Raw genomic sequence first — 20,741 nt, 5'->3', positions numbered from 1 at the left:
TACCATTGACATTAAACCACACCCCGTGTTTGTTGAAGAAACGCCATTCAATAAAAACGTGGGGAACCCATACATATATTATATATACATAAATATATACAGTATATGTATGTGATACTCTAAGGTTTATAAGGCAGTCATAAAATCAGATACATGAATGTGCACATTGATCATATGGTCTTCTGGCATAATCCCACTGAATACTGGTTTGGCAACCATCATCTTTGTAGAGAGAGGGGTGTGCTTAAATTGTCTGTCAGTATTTGATGCAACTAGACCTGATTAGTACAACAGCATCCTTAGGCTTGTCACACTTGTACTTTTGTGTATATTACATTTGTATAGCACCATTTACTAATATTTTCAGAAGTCTGTGACTACATCTGTCACCAGAAATGAATTCACCCACAGAAAGAAACAGTTAAAAGACATCTTTGATCACATTAAATGATTAAGTCCCCACCAATAATACTGAAATGCATAATCAAGCGCAACAAAAAATATTCTAATCGCTTAGTGAAAACATGAGTAAAACAGCATCATAACTAAAAACAGTATCATAATTTAGTAGCTTTCTGTTTCAAAATGCATTTAATATTCATGGAGTCCTTCAGGCCTAGTATCTTTATTGCTTCCAACTTTAGCAACAAGCATAGCTACTTAATATCCAATAACAGTACTTTGAAGTATTACTGTACAGCTAGGAATTCCAGATGTTACTTCCTCTATATATGCAAACAGACTGTGGAACAAGTAGGTAAAATTGCAACATTTCATAAGTATCTGAACCATACTTGAAACATATCACAAGTCTTCAAGAATTCAAATTCCATGTGCACGAAGACAAAGACGTAAGCAATCAGTCACACAGATGCAGAAGACTGTTTTCGTCTACTGCATCTGTCTGTGACCAGATGCAAAGGATGCTCTTAAAAAACACCCTTAAAAAAAATATTTTTTTTTTTTTTTTTTTTTTTTTTTAATTAAAAGAAAATTAATCTCCTGGCATTTTTTCTGTACAATATGCTGTCCTTTCCATTTTCTGGATAGTGTCCCTTAATTCTGGACTGTCCAGAAAAATTCTGGACAGTTGGCAACCCTACTCGGAAGTTCCCATAGGATACATATGTCGTCCAAGATTCTTCTATAAAGTGACCAGTTGTTACTGCATATTGATTCGGTTACCATCTTCTCTTCCCATTTGTCTAAGACCAAATTGGCATAGGTGGGTACACAAGTGGCACCATCGCTCCTCCTTTCTTCTGGTGAAAAAATTCACCTTTGAAGTAAATGAAGTTGAACTTTAGAACCAAATCTATAAGTCCTATCACCACAGTACACTCATCATGGGTGAAAGTCTTATCCTCAAAAATTTGTTCTTCCAGGTATCTTAGTCCATCACTGTGGGGAATGCTTGAAAACAAGCATACAACGTCAATTGGTAGGAAACATAAATTCTCATTGTATAGATCATGATTCAATGTCCTTAGAAGATCCCAAGAATCTCTCAAACAATAGAGGTAAGACTACTGAATCCTATACAAATGCACTTTATAAGCACTTACATGAGTGCACGGAACTCCCTGGTCAGCCTCAGTAAGAAGCTGAGATCCCTCATAAAATCCTTCAAAGCTAATTACGAAAACAAAATTGCCACTGATTCTAAAGACAACCACAAAGCATTCTACAGCTATGTCAAGAATCTCAATGGCAATACTCAGATCTGCTCTGAGATACAGCACAATGGCACAAAATATACAGAACCAACTGATATTGCCAACATCCTGGCAGATAGGTTCAGTGCTAACTTTACTCCCCTCTCACCCCCTAAAGGGCCCATCTCTATATTGGAAGAATGCAAAGTTCCTGTAATCACAACTGCACAGGTAAAAACACACTCTCCAAAGCCAAGAACACAGCATCCATGGGACCTGACAACATTCCAGGCTGCATTCTACATGAACTACAGAACGAACTGGCACCCCACCTAAGTACTATGTTCAATCATAGCCTCACCTCAGGTTTTGTGCCCACTGAATTGTGCACAGTGATTGTTATCCCACTCCACAAAGGGGGAGCCACCATGGATCCCGGAAACTACTGCCCCATTAGCCTGACGAGCCTGGTCTGCAAGGCCATGGAAATTATCATCATGGAACTTATAAACAAAGACATTGCTAACCTCCAAACTTTAGACCCCACCCAGTTCAGGTTTGTAAAAGGCAGATCATGTCTCCTAAACCTGATAGATGTCTTTGAAGCAGTCACCAAAGCAGTAGATGAGGGTAAGGTGGCTCACACAGTCTATCTAGATCTCGCCAAGGCTTTTGTCACCATCCCCCACTCTGGAATTATAGATAAACTCACTAAACTAGGTATAAATCCCTATGTCAGAAGATGGGTTGCCAACTGGCTCACTGACAGAACCCACACTGTGAAAGTAGCAAACTCGAAATCCGACTTCAGACCAGTGACAAGTGGAGTACCACAGGGTTCAGTCCTGGGTCCTCTCCTGTTTGGTATCAACTTCTCTGAAGTACAGGCTAACACAGAAGGTCTTTGGCTAATGAAGTTTGCAGTTGACTGCAAACTAGGAGCCATAATCGAAACTCCTAACGATGTGGAAATCCTTCTACGTGGCACACCTCATCACAAAAGGTTTCACATCCAGGAAATAAGAGGTCATTGTTCCCCTCTACTCATCACTCATTAGACCCATTATAGAGTACAATGCCCCTTTTGGTATGTACCTCACAAGACATCTACAACAACTAGAAAGAGGATTACCAGCCTCAAACAGATGTCCTACACAGACCGTCTCAAAAACTCCAGCTTTACTCCATCACATATCTCCTTCTCAGAGGCGATCTCTGCCTAACATACAAAGCTATGTCAAACCCAGAGCTGTTGGATATGCTCCACTTAAAGAAATCCCAATCTCTCTGAGCTACACACTCTAGGGAACTAAACCTTGTCACCACAGTAAACAGAACATGCTGGAGGGATAGATTCCTGTCTCAGAGACTTCCTAAACTCTGGAACAAACTACCTATCCATATCAAACAAAGCTCCTCATTAGCACTCTTCAAGAAAAATCTTGATTGGATGGGAGATAGGAAATTCACCCTGGGGATCACTTCTTTGGCATTTGCTCGACAGGGGCACAGGAAAATAATTTTCTTGGGTGGCAAAAGCGAGGGTACCTTTTTGGCTAGGCTTATATAGGCCCTAGGGCCAATAGGCTAGTACCTACCTATGAACCTATGAAATAAATGAAGATACATTTGCATATACCTGTTTTACCAATCTGCAATAATTTGTACTAAACATCATTTTTGTCAGTTGTCAAAAACATGGTCCACATACGGCTATAAAATGCCTTGGGAATGTCATGAGAAACAGCACATACTTGTTTCACAATCATATGTTGTAATAATGCAACAAGGGATAAATCAATCAGTCCTGAAGGGAACATTAACAAGCCTGTGTTTCCTCATCACTTCATAAATCTTATCTATGTTTGACTTATCACTCAAGTTAACAAAACTTTCAGCCTTTTTACAAGGGTTGTAAGAATCAAAACCAGTATCTATATATCTTAATTTTCCAGCAAAATGGGTTAGTAATTACCAGCTTGTGTGAAGTCTGTTACTGCTTTATTATCCTGTCATTACCCCTTACTTCAGAATTGCTTTTCTTTTACCCTAACATTGCCCCTGGCTTCACAATGTCCTTAGAAATGCCTAATATAGCAATCATACTTTCTATAAGGTGTTCATTGACACTCCCAGACATGCATGCTGAAATAAATGTACCAAGCAAAGGCTATTTCATCACATTGTGGACCCTTACCTCACATCAGACTACTTGTCATATTCTGAATCACTTCCCTGATAAAGTTTCACTGCTTTGCTGTGTTGCTGAATTCATTTGTACAGATCTCTAAAAGACTGAGGGCCACTCCAGGTATTTTTTTTCTCTACAGTCCTATATGCCTGCATCTCTAACTGCAGCTATCTGTAAATTTCCTCATAAGTGGCATAGATAGATAAATCCCTGTCTATGACCAAATAACACAAGTTTGATTAGTGACTTGGAGTTTGGCAGGTGCTGGCAGGAAAGAATAGCTGGGCCCAGCCTGGGATGAGGGTGAGGGCAGAACAAAATGCATGCAGTCACAATCCTCAGGAGTGTTGAGAGGTAGGGATCCTGGGGGAGTCAGATACAATGCTCCAGGCCACTGCTGTTGGTAGCCTTCATTAGAGATTGTAAAGGAGTATTCGTTCTCAGAGGGAGGGTATTCTGAGTCCCATTGGCGATGCAGGTTAACTATTGCAGCAATCAGGGTGGGGTTAAGGACCAATCTCCAAAAAAATTTTGCCATTACTGCATTGCCAGTGAGACCACAAACTCCCATCTATCTGCCTAAATGATAGCCAGAGTCATTGCTGGGGTGGGGTAAAGAGGCAGCTGCCCTGGGAGTATTGCTAGGGGGATAATTGTCAGAAGTTGATTGGTCTTTTGTGCATTACTGGTATTCAAAAATTATTCAGTCTAGCTGCAATTCTCACTCATAATGTGAATTTCTCTTTTACTTCTGAACTCTTACACACACAGTAAGGACTTCCATTCAGAATTCCCAATCTTTTGCATCTTCTAATTCCCTGTTCTTTATTTTTTACATGAAGTTTGAGGTGATTCCAGATAGTCCTCTTTATCCTGGAGGTTAGCAAATTTACTTCTTCAAGGAATTTTGACACTTTTAGAAGAAAAAAACTCAACAAACAGTAACAAACTGATGAATCTTTGGAATACCACAGAAAATAAACTGTAGGTTGACATTTCCTTTGTTATCTAGTAATCCAGCGAGGCACAGTTACCTCCTTTGATATTGATAATACCCTAGATATAGCTGCTGCCAATTAATTGTCATAGTGACAATTTTCCAACCTGATTTAGAGTCTCTGACTTTCCGACTTCTGTAGTTGGCAGTACGCTGCCTGAGTTCATATCTGTAGCTATACCTATAGAGAGGGAAGTAGATAGACTATCTATCTATCTATCTATCTATCTATTTATCTAGCCATCTAACTATCCTTTCCTGGCACAGTTTTATTATAGACATGAATTACTTGTTTTCAAGTTGCTGCTCAAATTTTTATTACAAGGAGGATGAGAATCTCAGATGTCTTATGTAAAGACATATGCGTACGCTATTGCAACTACAAAGCTTTCAAGTTACAATGGCTGTGATGGGCAGTGACATTCTCTTCCTATCTGCTGCCTATTTGTTTAGAAGAGCAGTCATGGGCTGACAGTATAACTCTCAACTGATCAGATTTTCACTGAAGGTTCAGATTTTTGCCTCATATTTTTAGTCTTTTCCTCATAAAATGTCTGGTTTTCTGGCAAATCACTGAGGACTGAAGTCACTAAATAATGATATAAATTTGAACTTCAGATGTCATATCCTTCAGAAAATGTATTCTAACACAAACTCTTGTTATTATAGCAACATTCTAAGTTTCTAAGCACAATATATAAAATGCGTCCCTATTTTTGGGCCTTTGTACCCCCATTATTTTAGGCTTTGTCCAGATTTCTTGTGCTAAGAAGTTGAGAGGTATGGACAGACTGGGTTGCAGACACCGCTACAGTGTTAGTTTCTGTTACAAAGGCAGACTGTACTGAAGTGATCATGAAGTAAATAACACTACTGACATCCGCATAGCCAGCTCTTCCCCAGATGTGACTTAGCAGCACCCTCTTTGCTTGCAGAATTGCCACCCCTGACTTCCTTGGGACCTGCATTTACAAGTATTGGGAAGGTCTGGTAGTATTTGAGTGCCACTTTGGGATCTCATATTGCAGAAGAGCTAACTTGCTCCTTGTCCTTTAATCCATGTGGCCGTGCTGGAAGGAACCATGGTTTTGCAAGCCACTGCTAATTGTGAAGACTAGGTGAGTATAGGTGGCCAGCCTGTTAGTGTTTCATTTGCTGCTCAATCATGGGAATCAGAGGTGGACATGAATAGTGTTCAAGGAGAGACTGCTGCATTAGGAATAGGATAATTATAGGATATTCAGGCAGTTAAGGATGATGAAATAATGCCAAATATTGATAGTGTGGTGCTTGAAAAAGGATGAAGCTGTAAATAAAGGTGATGGGTGTAGGCGTGAAAAACACAGTGGTGCTGGTACTAGCACTGAAGAAAATTAATATGAATTGGACCAGACTTGGATGCCTCCTGAATCAGAGCTTGTGCAGAAGCTGAAAGCACAGTTTTTAATGTCACCTGTCCACTGAAAACTTTTCAAATATGTCAGGGGGAACTAGATGGATTATGCTATTGTTAAACTCTTAACCTCCTTTAAGAATGTGAATTATCCTACCAGAGACTGGATAACTACAGTGAATGCTTTGCCACAGTCCATTATGCAAGAGTTAAATGATACAATCATAACAGTTAATGGGCACCTCTGTTGTCACTGTGTGCAGTAGTCTGGTATGCCTGAAGTGCTTTATAACCATCTGGCTAAGTATCTTTTTAGCCATTTGCATTTCTCTCTCAGCTTCACCATTAAATTGCAGATGATGAGGACTTGACATAAAATTAGTGAATTTTACATCAGTAACAAACTGCTGAATCTTTGGAATACCACAGAAAATAAACTGTAGGTTGATATTTCCTTTGTTATCTAGTAATCCGGCGAGGCACAGTTACCTCCTTTGAAAGTTTGCTCAGACTACTGTCTGATTAAGTGACTTGTTTAGAGTTATACAACAGACAATTGGATAGTGAAGGAGAAAAAGCCAAAAGGAAATGATGAATCTCATTCAGATGTCACACACTTAATCCTCTCTGCTAAACTGCCACTGGATACCAGCTAACAGCTTTAGCGCTGTAACACTTCTCAAGAGCACAGAATGAAGTCACCAGGGAAGTGTATCAGAAAACCTCTGCTTTAATTGCAATAAGCACAATACATGCTATGCTACCCAACAAATCACAGCTAAAGCTTCATGTATTACAAAAGATTATGGCTGGATTTCTCCGATCATAAACAATACATAATATGTTTTTGAAACAGAAGTCTAGGCTCATATGTTAAGGTTCATTCTAGAGGTTCATTTCTTGACATCCATTTCTCAAACACATAATAAATTGGTTATGACTGGAGATCCAATCATAATTCTCAGTGTAATACACAGAGTGAGCAAATTATGCTTCAAAATAAAAAAATATATACATAAATGAATAAATAACCTTGTTATAGTGAGGTTCATATGCAAGGGCCTAAATATAACAAGTTAAACTGGAAAAAATATAATATTATAGAGAGAGCCATATGAAAGAGCCTAACTATAACAAGTATATTAATGATCATAATATGAGACTTGTATAAGGTTGTTATAGTTCACAGTATGAACTTTGTTATTAATAAGACTTATGCTGCCATTGATGCAACAGCTATTTCAGATTTTCATTGTTAGTTTATTGAAGCTAGGAAAGCTGCAATACGCTTCATGTTACCAGACAAATAAAAAAACTGACAGAGCAAATAGACTAACAGCATTTAAACCTGCTGGTTGATAACACATGTACTTTTCCTCTGCTACCAGTCTGAAGAGTGGCTATTGGTGCAGCGGGTTAATGGGGTGAGCTGTGGTTTCGATAGTACAGGGTTTGATTCCCTTTGCTCTCATTTGCTTAGTGTGGGACCATCAGCAGCTCACAACCACAGAAGCAACTGGAAATTTTCTCTAGGCTCCTCAGTGGTACTATAGACTGCAAGCCTAGTAATTGCCTATGAAGTTTAAGAATGAACTCAATCACAATCCTCCATGTTCATCTAAAATCCAAAAATGCTTCAAGTAATACCACTTTAATATAGTGGCAACATGTTTGTTTTTCAGTTTCAAACTTTAGTAAGAAGCACAATCAGTGCTACACATAAGCAGTAATATGAAAATGTAAGTGCAATCAATGCTACACATAAGCAGTAATATGAAAATGTAAGTGCAATCAATGCTACACATAGGCAGTAATATGAAAATGTAAGTGCAATCAGTGCTACACATAAGCAGTAATATGAAAATGTAAGTGCAATCAATGCTACACATAAGCAGTAATATGAAAATGTAAGTGAAATCAGTGCTACACATAAGCAGTAATATGAAAATGTAAGTGCAATCAGTGCTACACATAAGCAGTAATATGAAAATGTAAGTGCAATCAGTGCTACACATAAGCAGTAATATGAAAATGTAAGTGCAATCAATGCTACACATAAGCAGTAATATGAAAATGTAAGTGCAATCAGTGCTACACATAAGCAGTAATATGAAAATGTAAGTGCAATCAGTGCTACACATAAGCAGTAATATGAAAATGTAAGTGCAATCAGTGCTACACATAAGCAGTAATATGAAAATGTAAGTGCAATCAGTGCTACACATAAGCAGTAATATGAAAATGTAAGTGCAATCAATGCTACACATAAGCAGTAATATGAAAATGTAAGTGCAATCAATGCTACACATAAGCAGTAATATGAAAATGTAAGTGCAATCAGTGCTACACATAAGCAGTAATATGAAAATGTAAGTGCAATCAGTGCTACACATAAGCAGTAATATGAAAATGTAAGTGAAATCAGTGCTACACATAAGCAGTAATATGAAAATGTAAGTGCAATCAATGCTACACATAGGCAGTAATATGAAAATGTAAGTGCAATCAATGCAACACATAGGCAGTAATATGAAAATGTAAGTGCAATCAGTGCTACACATAAGCAGTAATAAGAAAATGTAAGTGCAATCAATGCTACACATAAGCAGTAATATGAAAATGTAAGTGCCATCAGTGCTACACATAAGCAGTAATATGAAAATGTAAGTGCAATCAGTGCTACACATAAGCAGTAATATGAAAATGTAAGTGCAATCAGTGCTACACATAAGCAGTAATATGAAAATGTAAGTGCAATCAGTGCTACACATAAGCAGTAATATGAAAATGTAAGTGCAATCAATGCTACACATAAGCAGTAATATGAAAATGTAAGTGCAATCAGTGCTACACATAAGCAGTAATATGAAAATGTAAGTGCAATCAATGCTACACATAAGCAGTAATATGAAAATGTAAGGGCAAACAGTGCAACACATAAGCAGTAATATGAAAATGTAAGTGCAATCAGTGCTACACATAAGCAGTAATATGAAAATGTAAGTGCAATCAGTGCTACACATAAGCAGTAATATGAAAATGTAAGTGCAATCAGTGCTACACATAAGCAGTAATATGAAAATGTAAGAGCAATCAGTGCTACATAAGCAGTAATATGAAAATGTAAGTGCAATCAGTGCTACACATAAGCAGTAATATGAAAATGTAAGTGCAATCAGTGCTACACATAAGCAGTAATATGAAAATGTAAGTGCAATCAGTGCTACACATAAGCAGTAATATGAAAATGTAAGTGCAATCAATGCTACACATAAGCAGTAATATGAAATGTAAGTGCAATCAATGCTACACATAAGCAGTAATATGAAAATGTAAGTGCAATCAGTGCTACACATAAGCAGTAATATGAAAATGTAAGTGCAATCAGTGCTACACATAAGCAGTAATATGAAAATGTAAGTGCAATCAATGCTACACATAAGCAGTAATATGAAAATGTAAGTGCAATCAATGCTACACATAAGCAGTAATATGAAAATGTAAGTGCAATCAGTGCTACACATAAGCAGTAATATGAAAATGTAAGTGCAATCAGTGCTACACAGAAGCAGTAATATGAAAATGTAAGTGCAATCAATGCTACACATAAGCAGTAATATGAAAATGTAAGTGCAATCAGTGCTACACATAAGCAGTAATATGAAAATGTAAGTGCAATCAATGCTACACATAAGCAGTAATATGAAAATGTAAGTGCAATCAATGCTACACATAAGCAGTAATATGAAAATGTAAGTGCAATCAATGCTACACATAAGCAGTAATATGAAAATGTAAGTGCAATCAATGCTACACATAGGCAGTAATATGAAAATGTAAGTGCAATCAATGCTACACATAAGCAGTAATATGAAAATGTAAGTGCAATCAATGCTACACATAAGCAGTAATATGAAAATGTAAGTGCAATCAATGCTACACATAAGCAGTAATATGAAAATGTAAGTGCAATCAATGCTACACATAAGCAGTAATATGAAAATGTAAGTGCAATCAGTGCTACACATAAGCAGTAATATGAAAATGTAAGTGCAATCAGTGCTACACATAAGCAGTAATATGAAAATGTAAGTGCAATCAGTGCTACACATAAGCAGTAATATGAAAATGTAAGTGCAATCAGTGCTACACATAAGCAGTAATATGAAAATGTAAGTGCAATCAGTGCTACACATAAGCAGTAATATGAAAATGTAAGTGCAATCAGTGCTACACATAAGCAGTAATATGAAAATGTAAGTGCAATCAGTGCTACACATAAGCAGTAATATGAAAATGTAAGTGCAATCAGTACACATAAGCAGTAATATGAAAATGTAAGTGCAATCAGTGCTACACATAAGCAGTAATATGAAAATGTAAGTGCAATCAGTGCTACACATAAGCAGTAATATGAAAATGTAAGTGCAATCAGTGCTACACATAAGCAGTAATATGAAAATGTAAGTGCAATCAGTGCTACACATAAGCATAATATGAAAATGTAAGTGCAATCAATGACACACATAAGCAGTAATATGAAAATGTAAGTGCAATCAGTGCTACACATAAGCAGTAATATGAAAATGTAAGTGCAATCAGTGCTACACATAAGCAGTAATATGAAAATGTAAGTGCAATCAGTGCCACACATAAGCAGTAATATGAAAATGTAAGTGCAATCAGTGCTACACATAAGCAGTAATATGAAAATGTAAGTGCAATCAATGCTACACATAAGCAGTAATATGAAAATGTAAGTGCAATCAATGCTAAACATAAGCAGTAATATGAAAATGTAAGTGCAATCAATGCTACACATAAGCAGTAATATGAAAATGTAAGTGCAATCAGTGCTACACATAAGCAGTAATATGAAAATGTAAGTGCAATCAGTGCTACACATAAGCAGTAATATGAAAATGTAAGTGCAATCAGTGCTACACATAAGCAGTAATATGAAAATGTAAGTGCAATCAGTGCTACACATAAGCAGTAATATGAAAATGTAAGTGCAATCAGTGCTACACATAAGCAGTAATATGAAAATGTAAGTGCAATCAGTGCTACACATAAGCAGTAATATGAAAATGTAAGTGCAATCAGTGCTACACATAAGCAGTAATATGAAAATGTAAATGCGATCAGTGCTACACATAAGCAGTAATATGAAAATGTAAGTGCAATCAGTGCTACACATAAGCAGTAATATGAAAATGTAAGTGCAATCAATGCCACACATAAGCAGTAATATGAAAATGTAAGTGCAATCAGTGCTACACATAAGCAGTAATATGAAAATGTAAGTGCAATCAGTGCTACACATAAGTAGTAATATGAAAATGTAAGTGCAATCAGTGCTACACATAAGCAGTAATATAAAAATGTAAGTGCAATCAATGCTACACATAAGCAGTAATATGAAAATGTAAGTGCAATCAGTGCTACACATAAGCAGTAATATGAAAATGTAAGTGCAATCAGTGCTACACATAAGCAGTAATATGAAAATGTAAGTGCAATCAGTGCTACACATAAGCAGTAATATGAAAATGTAAGTGCAATCAGTGCTACACATAAGCAGTAATATGAAAATGTAAGTGCAATCAGAGCTACACATAAGCAGTAATATGAAAATGTAAGTGCAATCAGTGCTACACATAAGCAGTAATATGAAAATGTAAGTGCAATCAGTGCTACACATAAGCAGTAATATGAAATGTAAGTGCAATCAATGCTACACATAAGCAGTAATATGAAAATGTAAGTGCAATCAGTGCTACACATAAGCAGTAATATGAAAATGTAAGTGCAATCAGTGCTACACATAAGCAGTAATATGAAAATGTAAGTGCAATCAATGCTACACATAAGCAGTAATATGAAAATGTAAGTGCAATCAATGCTACACATAAGCAGTAATATGAAAATGTAAGTGCAATCAATGCTACACATAAGCAGTAATATGAAAATGTAAGTGCAATCAATGCTACACATAAGCAGTAATATGAAAATGTAAGTGCAATCAATGCTACACATAGGCAGTAATATGAAAATGTAAGTGCAATCAATGCTACACATAGGCAGTAATATGAAAATGTAAGTGCAATCAATGCTACACATAAGCAGTAATATGAAAATGTAAGTGCAATCAGTGCTACACATAAGCAGTAATATGAAGATGTAAGTGCAATCAGTGCTACACATAAGCAGTAATATGAAAATGTAAGTGCAATCAGTGCTACACATAAGCAGTAATATGAAAATGTAAGTGCAATCAGTGCTACACATAAGCAGTAATATGAAAATGTAAGTGCAATCAATGCTACACATAAGCAGTAATATGAAAATGTAAGTGCAATCAGTGCTACACATAAGCAGTAATATGAAAATGTAAGTGCAATCAATGCTACACATAAGCAGTAATATGAAAATGTAAGTGCAATCAGTGCTACACATAAGCAGTAATATGAAAATGTAAGTGCAATCAGTGCTACACATAAGCAGTAATATGAAAATGTAAGTGCAATCAGTGCTACACATAAGCAGTAATATGAAAATGTAAGTGCAATCAGTGCTACACATAAGCAGTAATATGAAAATGTAAGTGCAATCAGTGCTACACATAAGCAGTAATATGAAAATATAAGTGCAATCAGTGCTACACATAAGCAGTAATATGAAAATGTAAGTGCAATCAGTGCTACACATAAGCAGTAATATGAAAATGTAAGTGCAATCAGTGCTACACATAAGCAGTAATATGAAAATGTAAGTGCAATCAGTGCTACACATAAGCAGTAATATGAAAATGTAAGTGCAATCAGTGCTACACATAAGCAGTAATATGAAAATGTAAGTGCAATCAGTGCTACACATAAGCAGTAATATGAAAATGTAAGTGCAATCAGTGCTACACATAAGCAGTAATATGAAAATGTAAGTGCAATCAATGCTACACATAAGCAGTAATATGAAAATGTAAGTGCAATCAATGCTACACATAAGCAGTAATATGAAAATGTAAGTGCAATCAGTGCTACACATAAGCAGTAATATGAAAATGTAAGTGCAATCAGTGCTACACATAAGCAGTAATATGAAAATGTAAGTGCAATCAATGCTACACATAAGCAGTAATATGAAAATGTAAGTGCAATCAATGCTACACATAAGCAGTAATATGAAAATGTAAGTGCAATCAGTGCTACACATAAGCAGTAATATGAAAATGTAAGTGCAATCAGTGCTACACATAAGCAGTAATATGAAAATGTAAGTGCAATCAGTGCTACACATAAGCAGTAATATGAAAATGTAAGTGCAATCAGTGCTACACATAAGCAGTAATATGAAAATGTAAGTGCAATCAATGCTACACATAAGCAATAATATGAAAATGTAAGTGCAATCAATGCTACACATAAGCAGTAATATGAAAATGTAAGTGCAATCAATTCTACACATAAGCAGTAATATGAAAATGTAAGTGCAATCAATGCTACACATAGGCAGAAATATGAAAATGTAAGTGCAATCAATGCTACACATAAGCAGTAATATGAAAATGTAAGTGCAATCAATGCTACACATAGGCAGAAATATGAAAATGTAAGTGCAATCAATGCTACAAATAAGCAGTAATATGAAAATGTAAGTGCAATCAATGCTACAAATAAGCAGTAATATGAAAATGTAAGTGCAATCAATGCTACACATAAGCAGTAATATGAAAATCTAAGTGCAATCAGTGCTACACATAAGCAGTAATATGAAAATGTAAGTGCAATCAGTGCTACACATAAGCAGTAATATGAAAATGTAAGTGCAATCAGTGCTACACATAAGCAGTAATATGAAAATGTAAGTGCGATCAGTGCTACACATAAGCAGTAATATGAAAATGTAAGTGCAATCAGTGCTACACATAAGCAGTAATATGAAAATGTAAGTGCAATCAGTGCTACACATAAGCAGTAATATGAAAATGTAAGTGCAATCAGTGCTACACATAAGCAGTAATATGAAAATGTAAGTGCAATCAGTGCTACACATAAGCAGTAATATGAAAATGTAAGTGCAATCAGTGCTACACATAAGCAGTAATATGAAAATGTAAGTGCAATCAGTGCTACACATAAGCAGTAATATGCAAATGTAAGTGCAATCAGTGCTACACATAAGCAGTAATATGAAAATGTAAGTGCAATCAGTGCTACACATAAGCAGTAATATGAAAATGTAAGTGCAATCAATGCCACACATAAGCAGTAATATGAAAATGTAAGTGCAATCAGTGCTACACATAAGCAGTAATATGAAAATGTAAGTGCAATCAGTGCTACACATAAGCAGTAATATGAAAATGTAAGTGCAATCAGTGCTACACATAAGCAGTAATATGAAAATGTAAGTGCAATCAGTGCTACACATAAGCAGTAATATGAAAATGTAAGTGCAATCAATGCTACACATAAGCAGTAATATGAAAATGTAAGTGGATTCAATGCTAAACATAAGCAGTAATATGAAAATGTAAGTGCAATCAATGCTACACATAAGCAGTAATATGAAAATGTAAGTGCAATCAGTGCTACACATAAGCAGTAATATGAAAATGTAAGTGCAATCAGTGCTACACATAAGCAGTAATATGAAAATGTAAGTGCAATCAGTGCTACACATAAGCAGTAATATGAAAATGTAAGTGCAATCAGTGCTACACATAAGCAGTAATATGAAAATGTAAGTGCAATCTGTGCTACACATAAGCAGTAATATGAAAATGTAAGTGCAATCAGTGCTACACATAAGCAGTAATATGAAAATGTAAGTGCAATCAGTGCTACACATAAGCAGTAATATAAAAATGTAAGTGCAATCAGTGCTACACATAAGCAGTAATATGAAAATGTAAGTGCAATCAATGCCACACATAAGCAGTAATATGAAAATGTAAGTGCAATCAGTGCTACACATAAGCAGTAATATGATAATGTAAGTGCAATCAGTGCTACACATAAGCAGTAATATGAAAATGTAAGTGCAATCAGTGCTACACATAAGCAGTAATATGAAAATGTAAGTGCAATCAGTGCTACACATAAGCAGTAATATGAAAATGTAAGTGCAATTAATGCTACACATAAGCAGTAATATGAAAATGTAAGTGCAATCAATGCTACACATAAGCAGTAATATGAAAATGTAAGTGCAATCAGTGCTACACATAAGCAGTAATATGAAAATGTAAGTGCAATCAGTGCTACACATAAGCAGTAATATGAAAATGTAAGTGCAATCAGTGCTACACATAAGCAGTAATATGAAAATGTAAGTGCAATCAGTGCTACACATAAGCAGTAATATGAAAATGTAAGTGCAATCAGTGCTACACATAAGCAGTAATATGAAAATGTAAGTGCAATCAGTGCTACACATAAGCAGTAATATGAAAATGTAAGTGCAATCAGTGCTACACATAAGCAGTAATATGAAAATGTAAGTGCAATCAATGCTACACATAAGCAGTAATATGAAAATGTAAGTGCAATCAATGCTACACATAAGCAGTAATATGAAAATGTAAGTGCAATCAGTGCTACACATAAGCAGTAATATGAAAATGTAAGTGCAATCAGTGCTACACATAAGCAGTAATATGAAAATGTAAGTGCAATCAATGCTACACATAAGCAGTAATATGAAGATGTAAGTGCAATCAATGCTACACATAAGCAGTAATATGAAAATGTAAGTGCAATCAATGCTACACATAAGCAGTAATATGAAAATGTAAGTGCAATCAATGCTACACATAAGCAGTAATATGAAAATGTAAGTGCAATCAATGCTACACATAGGCAGTAATATGAAAATGTAAGTGCAATCAATGCTACACATAGGCAGTAATATGAAAATTTAAGTGCAATCAATGCTACACATAAGCAGTAATATGAAAATGTAAGTGCAATCAGTGCTACACATAAGCAGTAATATGAAAATGTAAATGCAATCAGTGCTACACATAAGCAGTAATATGAAAATATAAGTGCAATCAGTGCTGCACATTAGCAGTAATATGAAAATGTAAGTGCAATCAGTGCTACACATAAGCAGTAATATGGAAATGTAAGTGCAATCAATGCTACACATAAGCAGTAATATGAAAATGTAAGTGCAATCAGTGCTACACATAAGCAGTAATATGAAAATGTAAGTGCAATCAATGCTTCACATAAGCAGTAATATGAAAATGTAAGTGCAATCAGTGCTACACATAAGCAGTAATATGAAAATGTAAGTGCAATCAGTGCTACACATAAGCAGTAATATGAAAATGTAAGTGCAATCAGTGCTACACATAAGCAGTAATATGAAAATGTAAGTGCAATCAGTGCTACACATAAGCAGTAATATGAAAATGTAAGTGCAATCAGTGCTACACATAAGCAGCAATATGAAAATATAAGTGCAATCAGTGCTACACATAAGCAGTAATATGAAAATGTAAGTGCAATCAATGCTACACATAAGCAGTAATATGAAAATGTAAGTGCAATCAGTGCTACACATAAGCAGTAATATGAAAATGTAAGTGCAATCAGTGCTACACATAAGCAGTAATATGAAAATGTAAGTGCAATCAGTGCTACACATAAGCAGTAATATGAAAATGTAAGTGCAATCAGTGCTACACATAAGCAGTAATATGAAAATGTAAGTGCAATCAATGCTACACATAAGCAGTAATATGAAAATGTAAGTGCAATCAATGCTACACATAAGCAGTAATATGAAAATGTAAGTGCAATCAGTGCTACACATAAGCAGTAATATGAAAATGTAAGTGCAATCAGTGCTACACATAAGCAGTAATATGAAAATGTAAGTGCAATCAGTGCTACACATAAGCAGTAATATGAAAATGTAAGTGCAATCAATGCTACACATAAGCAGTAATATGAAAATGTAAGTGCAATCAATGCTACACATAAGCAGTAATATGAAAATGTAAGTGCAATCAGTGCTACACATAAGCAGTAATATGAAAATGTAAGTGCAATCAATGCTACACATAAGCAGTAATATGAAAATGTAAGTGCAATCAGTGCTACACATAAGCAGTAATATGAAAATGTAAGTAAAATCAGTGCTACACATAAGCAGTAATATGAAAATGTAAGTGCAATCAATGCTACACATAAGCAGTAATATGAAAATGTAAGTGCAATCAATGCTACACATAAGCAGTAATATGAAAATGTAAGTGCAATCAATGCTACACATAGGCAGTAATATGAAAATGTAAGTGCAATCAGTGCTACACATAAGCAGTAATATGAAAATGTAAGTGCAATCAATGCTACACATAAGCAGTAATATGAAAATGTAAGTGCAATCAGTGCTACACATAAGCAGTAATATGAAAATGTAAGTGCAATCAGTGCTACACATAAGCAGTAATATGAAAATGTAAGTGCAATCAGTGCTACACATAAGCAGTAATATGAAAATGTAAGTGCAATCAGTGCTACACATAAGCAGTGATATGAAAATGTAAGTGCAATCAGTGCTACACATAAGCAGTAATATGAAAATGTAAGTGCAATCAGTGCTACACATAAGCAGTAATATGAAAATGTAAGTGCAATCAGTGCTACACATAAGCAGTAATATGAAAATGTAAGTGCAATCAGTGCTACACATAAGCAGTAATATGAAAATGTAAGTGCAATCAATGCTACACATAAGCAGTAATATGAAAATGTAAGTGCAACCAATGCTACACATAAGCAGTAATATGAAAATGTAAGTGCAATCAATGCTACACATAAGCAGTAATATGAAAATGTAAGTGCAATCAGTGCTACACATAAGCAGTAATATGAAAATGTAAGTGCAATCAGTGCTACACATAAGCAGTAATATGAAAATGTAAGTGCAATCAGTGCTACACATAAGCAGTAATATGAAAATGTAAGTGCAATCAGTGCTACACATAAGCAGTAATATGAAAATGTAAGTGCAATCAGTGCTACACATAAGCAGTAATATGAAAATGTAAGTGCAATCAGTGCTACACATAAGCAGTAATATGAAATGTAAGTGCAATCAGTGCTACACATAAGCAGTAATATGAAAATGTAAGTGCAATCAGTGCTACACATAAGCAGTAATATGAAAATGTAAGTGCAATCAGTGCTACACATAAGCAGTAATATGAAAATGTAAGTGCAATCAACGCCACACATAAGCAGTAATATGAAAATGTAAGTGCAATCAGTGCCACACATAAGCAGTAATATGAAAATGTAAGTGCAATCAGTGCTACACATAAGCAGTAATATGAAAATGTAAGTGCAATCAGTGCTACACATAAGCAGTAATATGAAAATGTAAGTGCAATCAGTGCTACACATAAGCAGTAATATGAAAATGTAAGTTTAATCAGTGCTACACATAAGCAGTAATATGAAAATGTAAGTGCAATCAATGCTACACATAAGCAGTAATATGAAAATGTAAGTGCAATCAATGCTACACATAAGCAGTAATATGAAAATGTAAGTGCAATCAGTGCTACACATAAGCAGTAATATGAAAATGTAAGTGCAATCAGTGCTACACATAAGCAGTAATATGAAAATGTAAGTGCAATCAGTGCTACACATAAGCAGTAATATGAAATGTAAGTGCAATCAGTGCTACACATAAGCAGTAATATGAAAATGTAAGTGCAATCAGTGCTACACATAAGCAGTAATATGAAAATGTAAGTGCAATCAGTGCTACACATAAGCAGTAATATGAAAATGTAAGTGCAATCAATGCTACACATAAGCAGTAATATGAAAATGTAAGTGCAATCAGTGCTACACATAAGCAGTAATATGAAAATGTAAGTGCAATCAGTGCTACACATAAGCAGTAATATGAAAATGTGGTGCAATCAATGCTACACATAAGCAGTAATATGAAAATGTAAGTGCAATCAATGCTACACATAAGCAGTAATATGAAAATGTAAGTGCAATCAATGCTACACATAAGCTAATATGAAAATGTAAGTGCAATCAATGCTACACATAAGCAGTAATATGAAAATGTAAGTGCAATCAATGCTACACATAAGCAGTAATATGAAAATGTCAGGCAAGAAAAATGTACATCCCACCACCCAAAGGCCTTGTATAATATACAGCATTCTGAATTGTCTGAAAAATGGCTGGTTCCATTTGCACTTGCCAACTTCCACATAGCTTATAATTGTATTGACAATACATGTTTAAAACCCGTTGATGCAGTTCACCCCTAGCAGTGACAACCGCTTACATATGTCTGTGTAAAACAAAAATCCAAGACATGATGATAATCTTGTGGTAAAGGAGTGACTGCCCTTTACAATTCTATGCCGAGTGCTTCATTTACTCTTTTTACAAATAATTTCAACTCTAATTCCTTGTTATCTTAAAGAAAGGAAACCACATTTGCATTGGTCTCTGACAAGCAAACTGTTATATATGAGTATATTATGTTATATCGCAGATGCAACTGGTTGAGACCCATTACACAGAACAATGGTATGTACAATAACTTTAATAAAAAATCTGAACACAGTGATCAAAAAAGTAACCAATCTGTTTACATTTGCAATCAAACCCAAGCCCCTAAAATTAACATTATGCCAAATCATACCTATCTAAATACAATTGTTGCAAATATAAGCAATGTGTTAACATTTGCAATTAAACCCCAATCATAACCCATGCTCTTAAAGTATTGCAGCTACCTTCCTGTCCACAAGAAGAGCGAATTTACATCAGCCTCTCTTCACATATAAAAGTCAAATACAATAGGTAATATTTAGGAATAAATTTCACAAAAGTGGGCAGAGCTTACAGCAGTACATGACAGCTATAGGTAAAAATCAAGGTTGCTTAAAAACAATCACAGGGTATGTTGGACAATATGCTTGTTTGGAAACATAAGAGAGCCACTATATTTTGGAGGACCGTGTTTATTTCTAACATTTTATGAAGGGCCATGCTCATGGTTGACCAAAATATCTTTTAACTGGTGTAGCATTTTAATAGATCACTTTCTTAGTCTGTAGTAGTAAGTGCATATTTGTCAATGCTTCAGGACTTTAGAAGAAAAAAACTCAGATCAGCTTCAATGATTTTTAATTATCCCTTTGCATCATTACAGTCAATCACTGATTCCATGAAATGATTAATTTATTGTTTATATGTTACAGATCAGTAACTACACACCGCGAAGCAGAAAACAAACAGGTAAAACATTAAATATCATAATATTTAAGCTCACACTTTTCTGTTTAACTGGTATTGGTTGCCATTATGCATGTTTACTGTAGCAAAGTAGAAGAGTTCTTGTATTCCTACTGACCAGGGACTAAGGTTATATGTACCTCCAAGGGTCTCTTTTTACCTGTTTACCTGTGGCCTGTGTATTGAAGCATCCTATTTCATTGTTAAAGAT

General features: G+C 35.2%; 1 protein-coding gene across 1 annotated transcript in view; it reads left to right on the top strand.

Annotated features, from left to right (window-relative positions):
• Positions 1 to 20,741, top strand: part of LOC122789800 (tyrosine-protein phosphatase non-receptor type substrate 1-like) — a 502,255-nt gene that overhangs the window by 459,327 nt on the left and 22,187 nt on the right. Inside the window, exon 6 of the mRNA XM_044057242.1 lies at positions 20,497 to 20,533. Coding sequence (XP_043913177.1) covers positions 20,497 to 20,533 — 37 coding nt within the window. The remainder of the gene's footprint in view (positions 1 to 20,496; positions 20,534 to 20,741) is intronic.

Source organism: Protopterus annectens, chromosome 15.part0, assembly GCF_019279795.1.
Source record: "Protopterus annectens isolate FY-2018-M chromosome 15.part0, PAN1.0, whole genome shotgun sequence".
NCBI classification, from domain to species: Eukaryota; Metazoa; Chordata; order Ceratodontiformes; family Protopteridae; genus Protopterus; species Protopterus annectens.
This window is presented reverse-complemented; position numbering and strand designations above follow the sequence as displayed.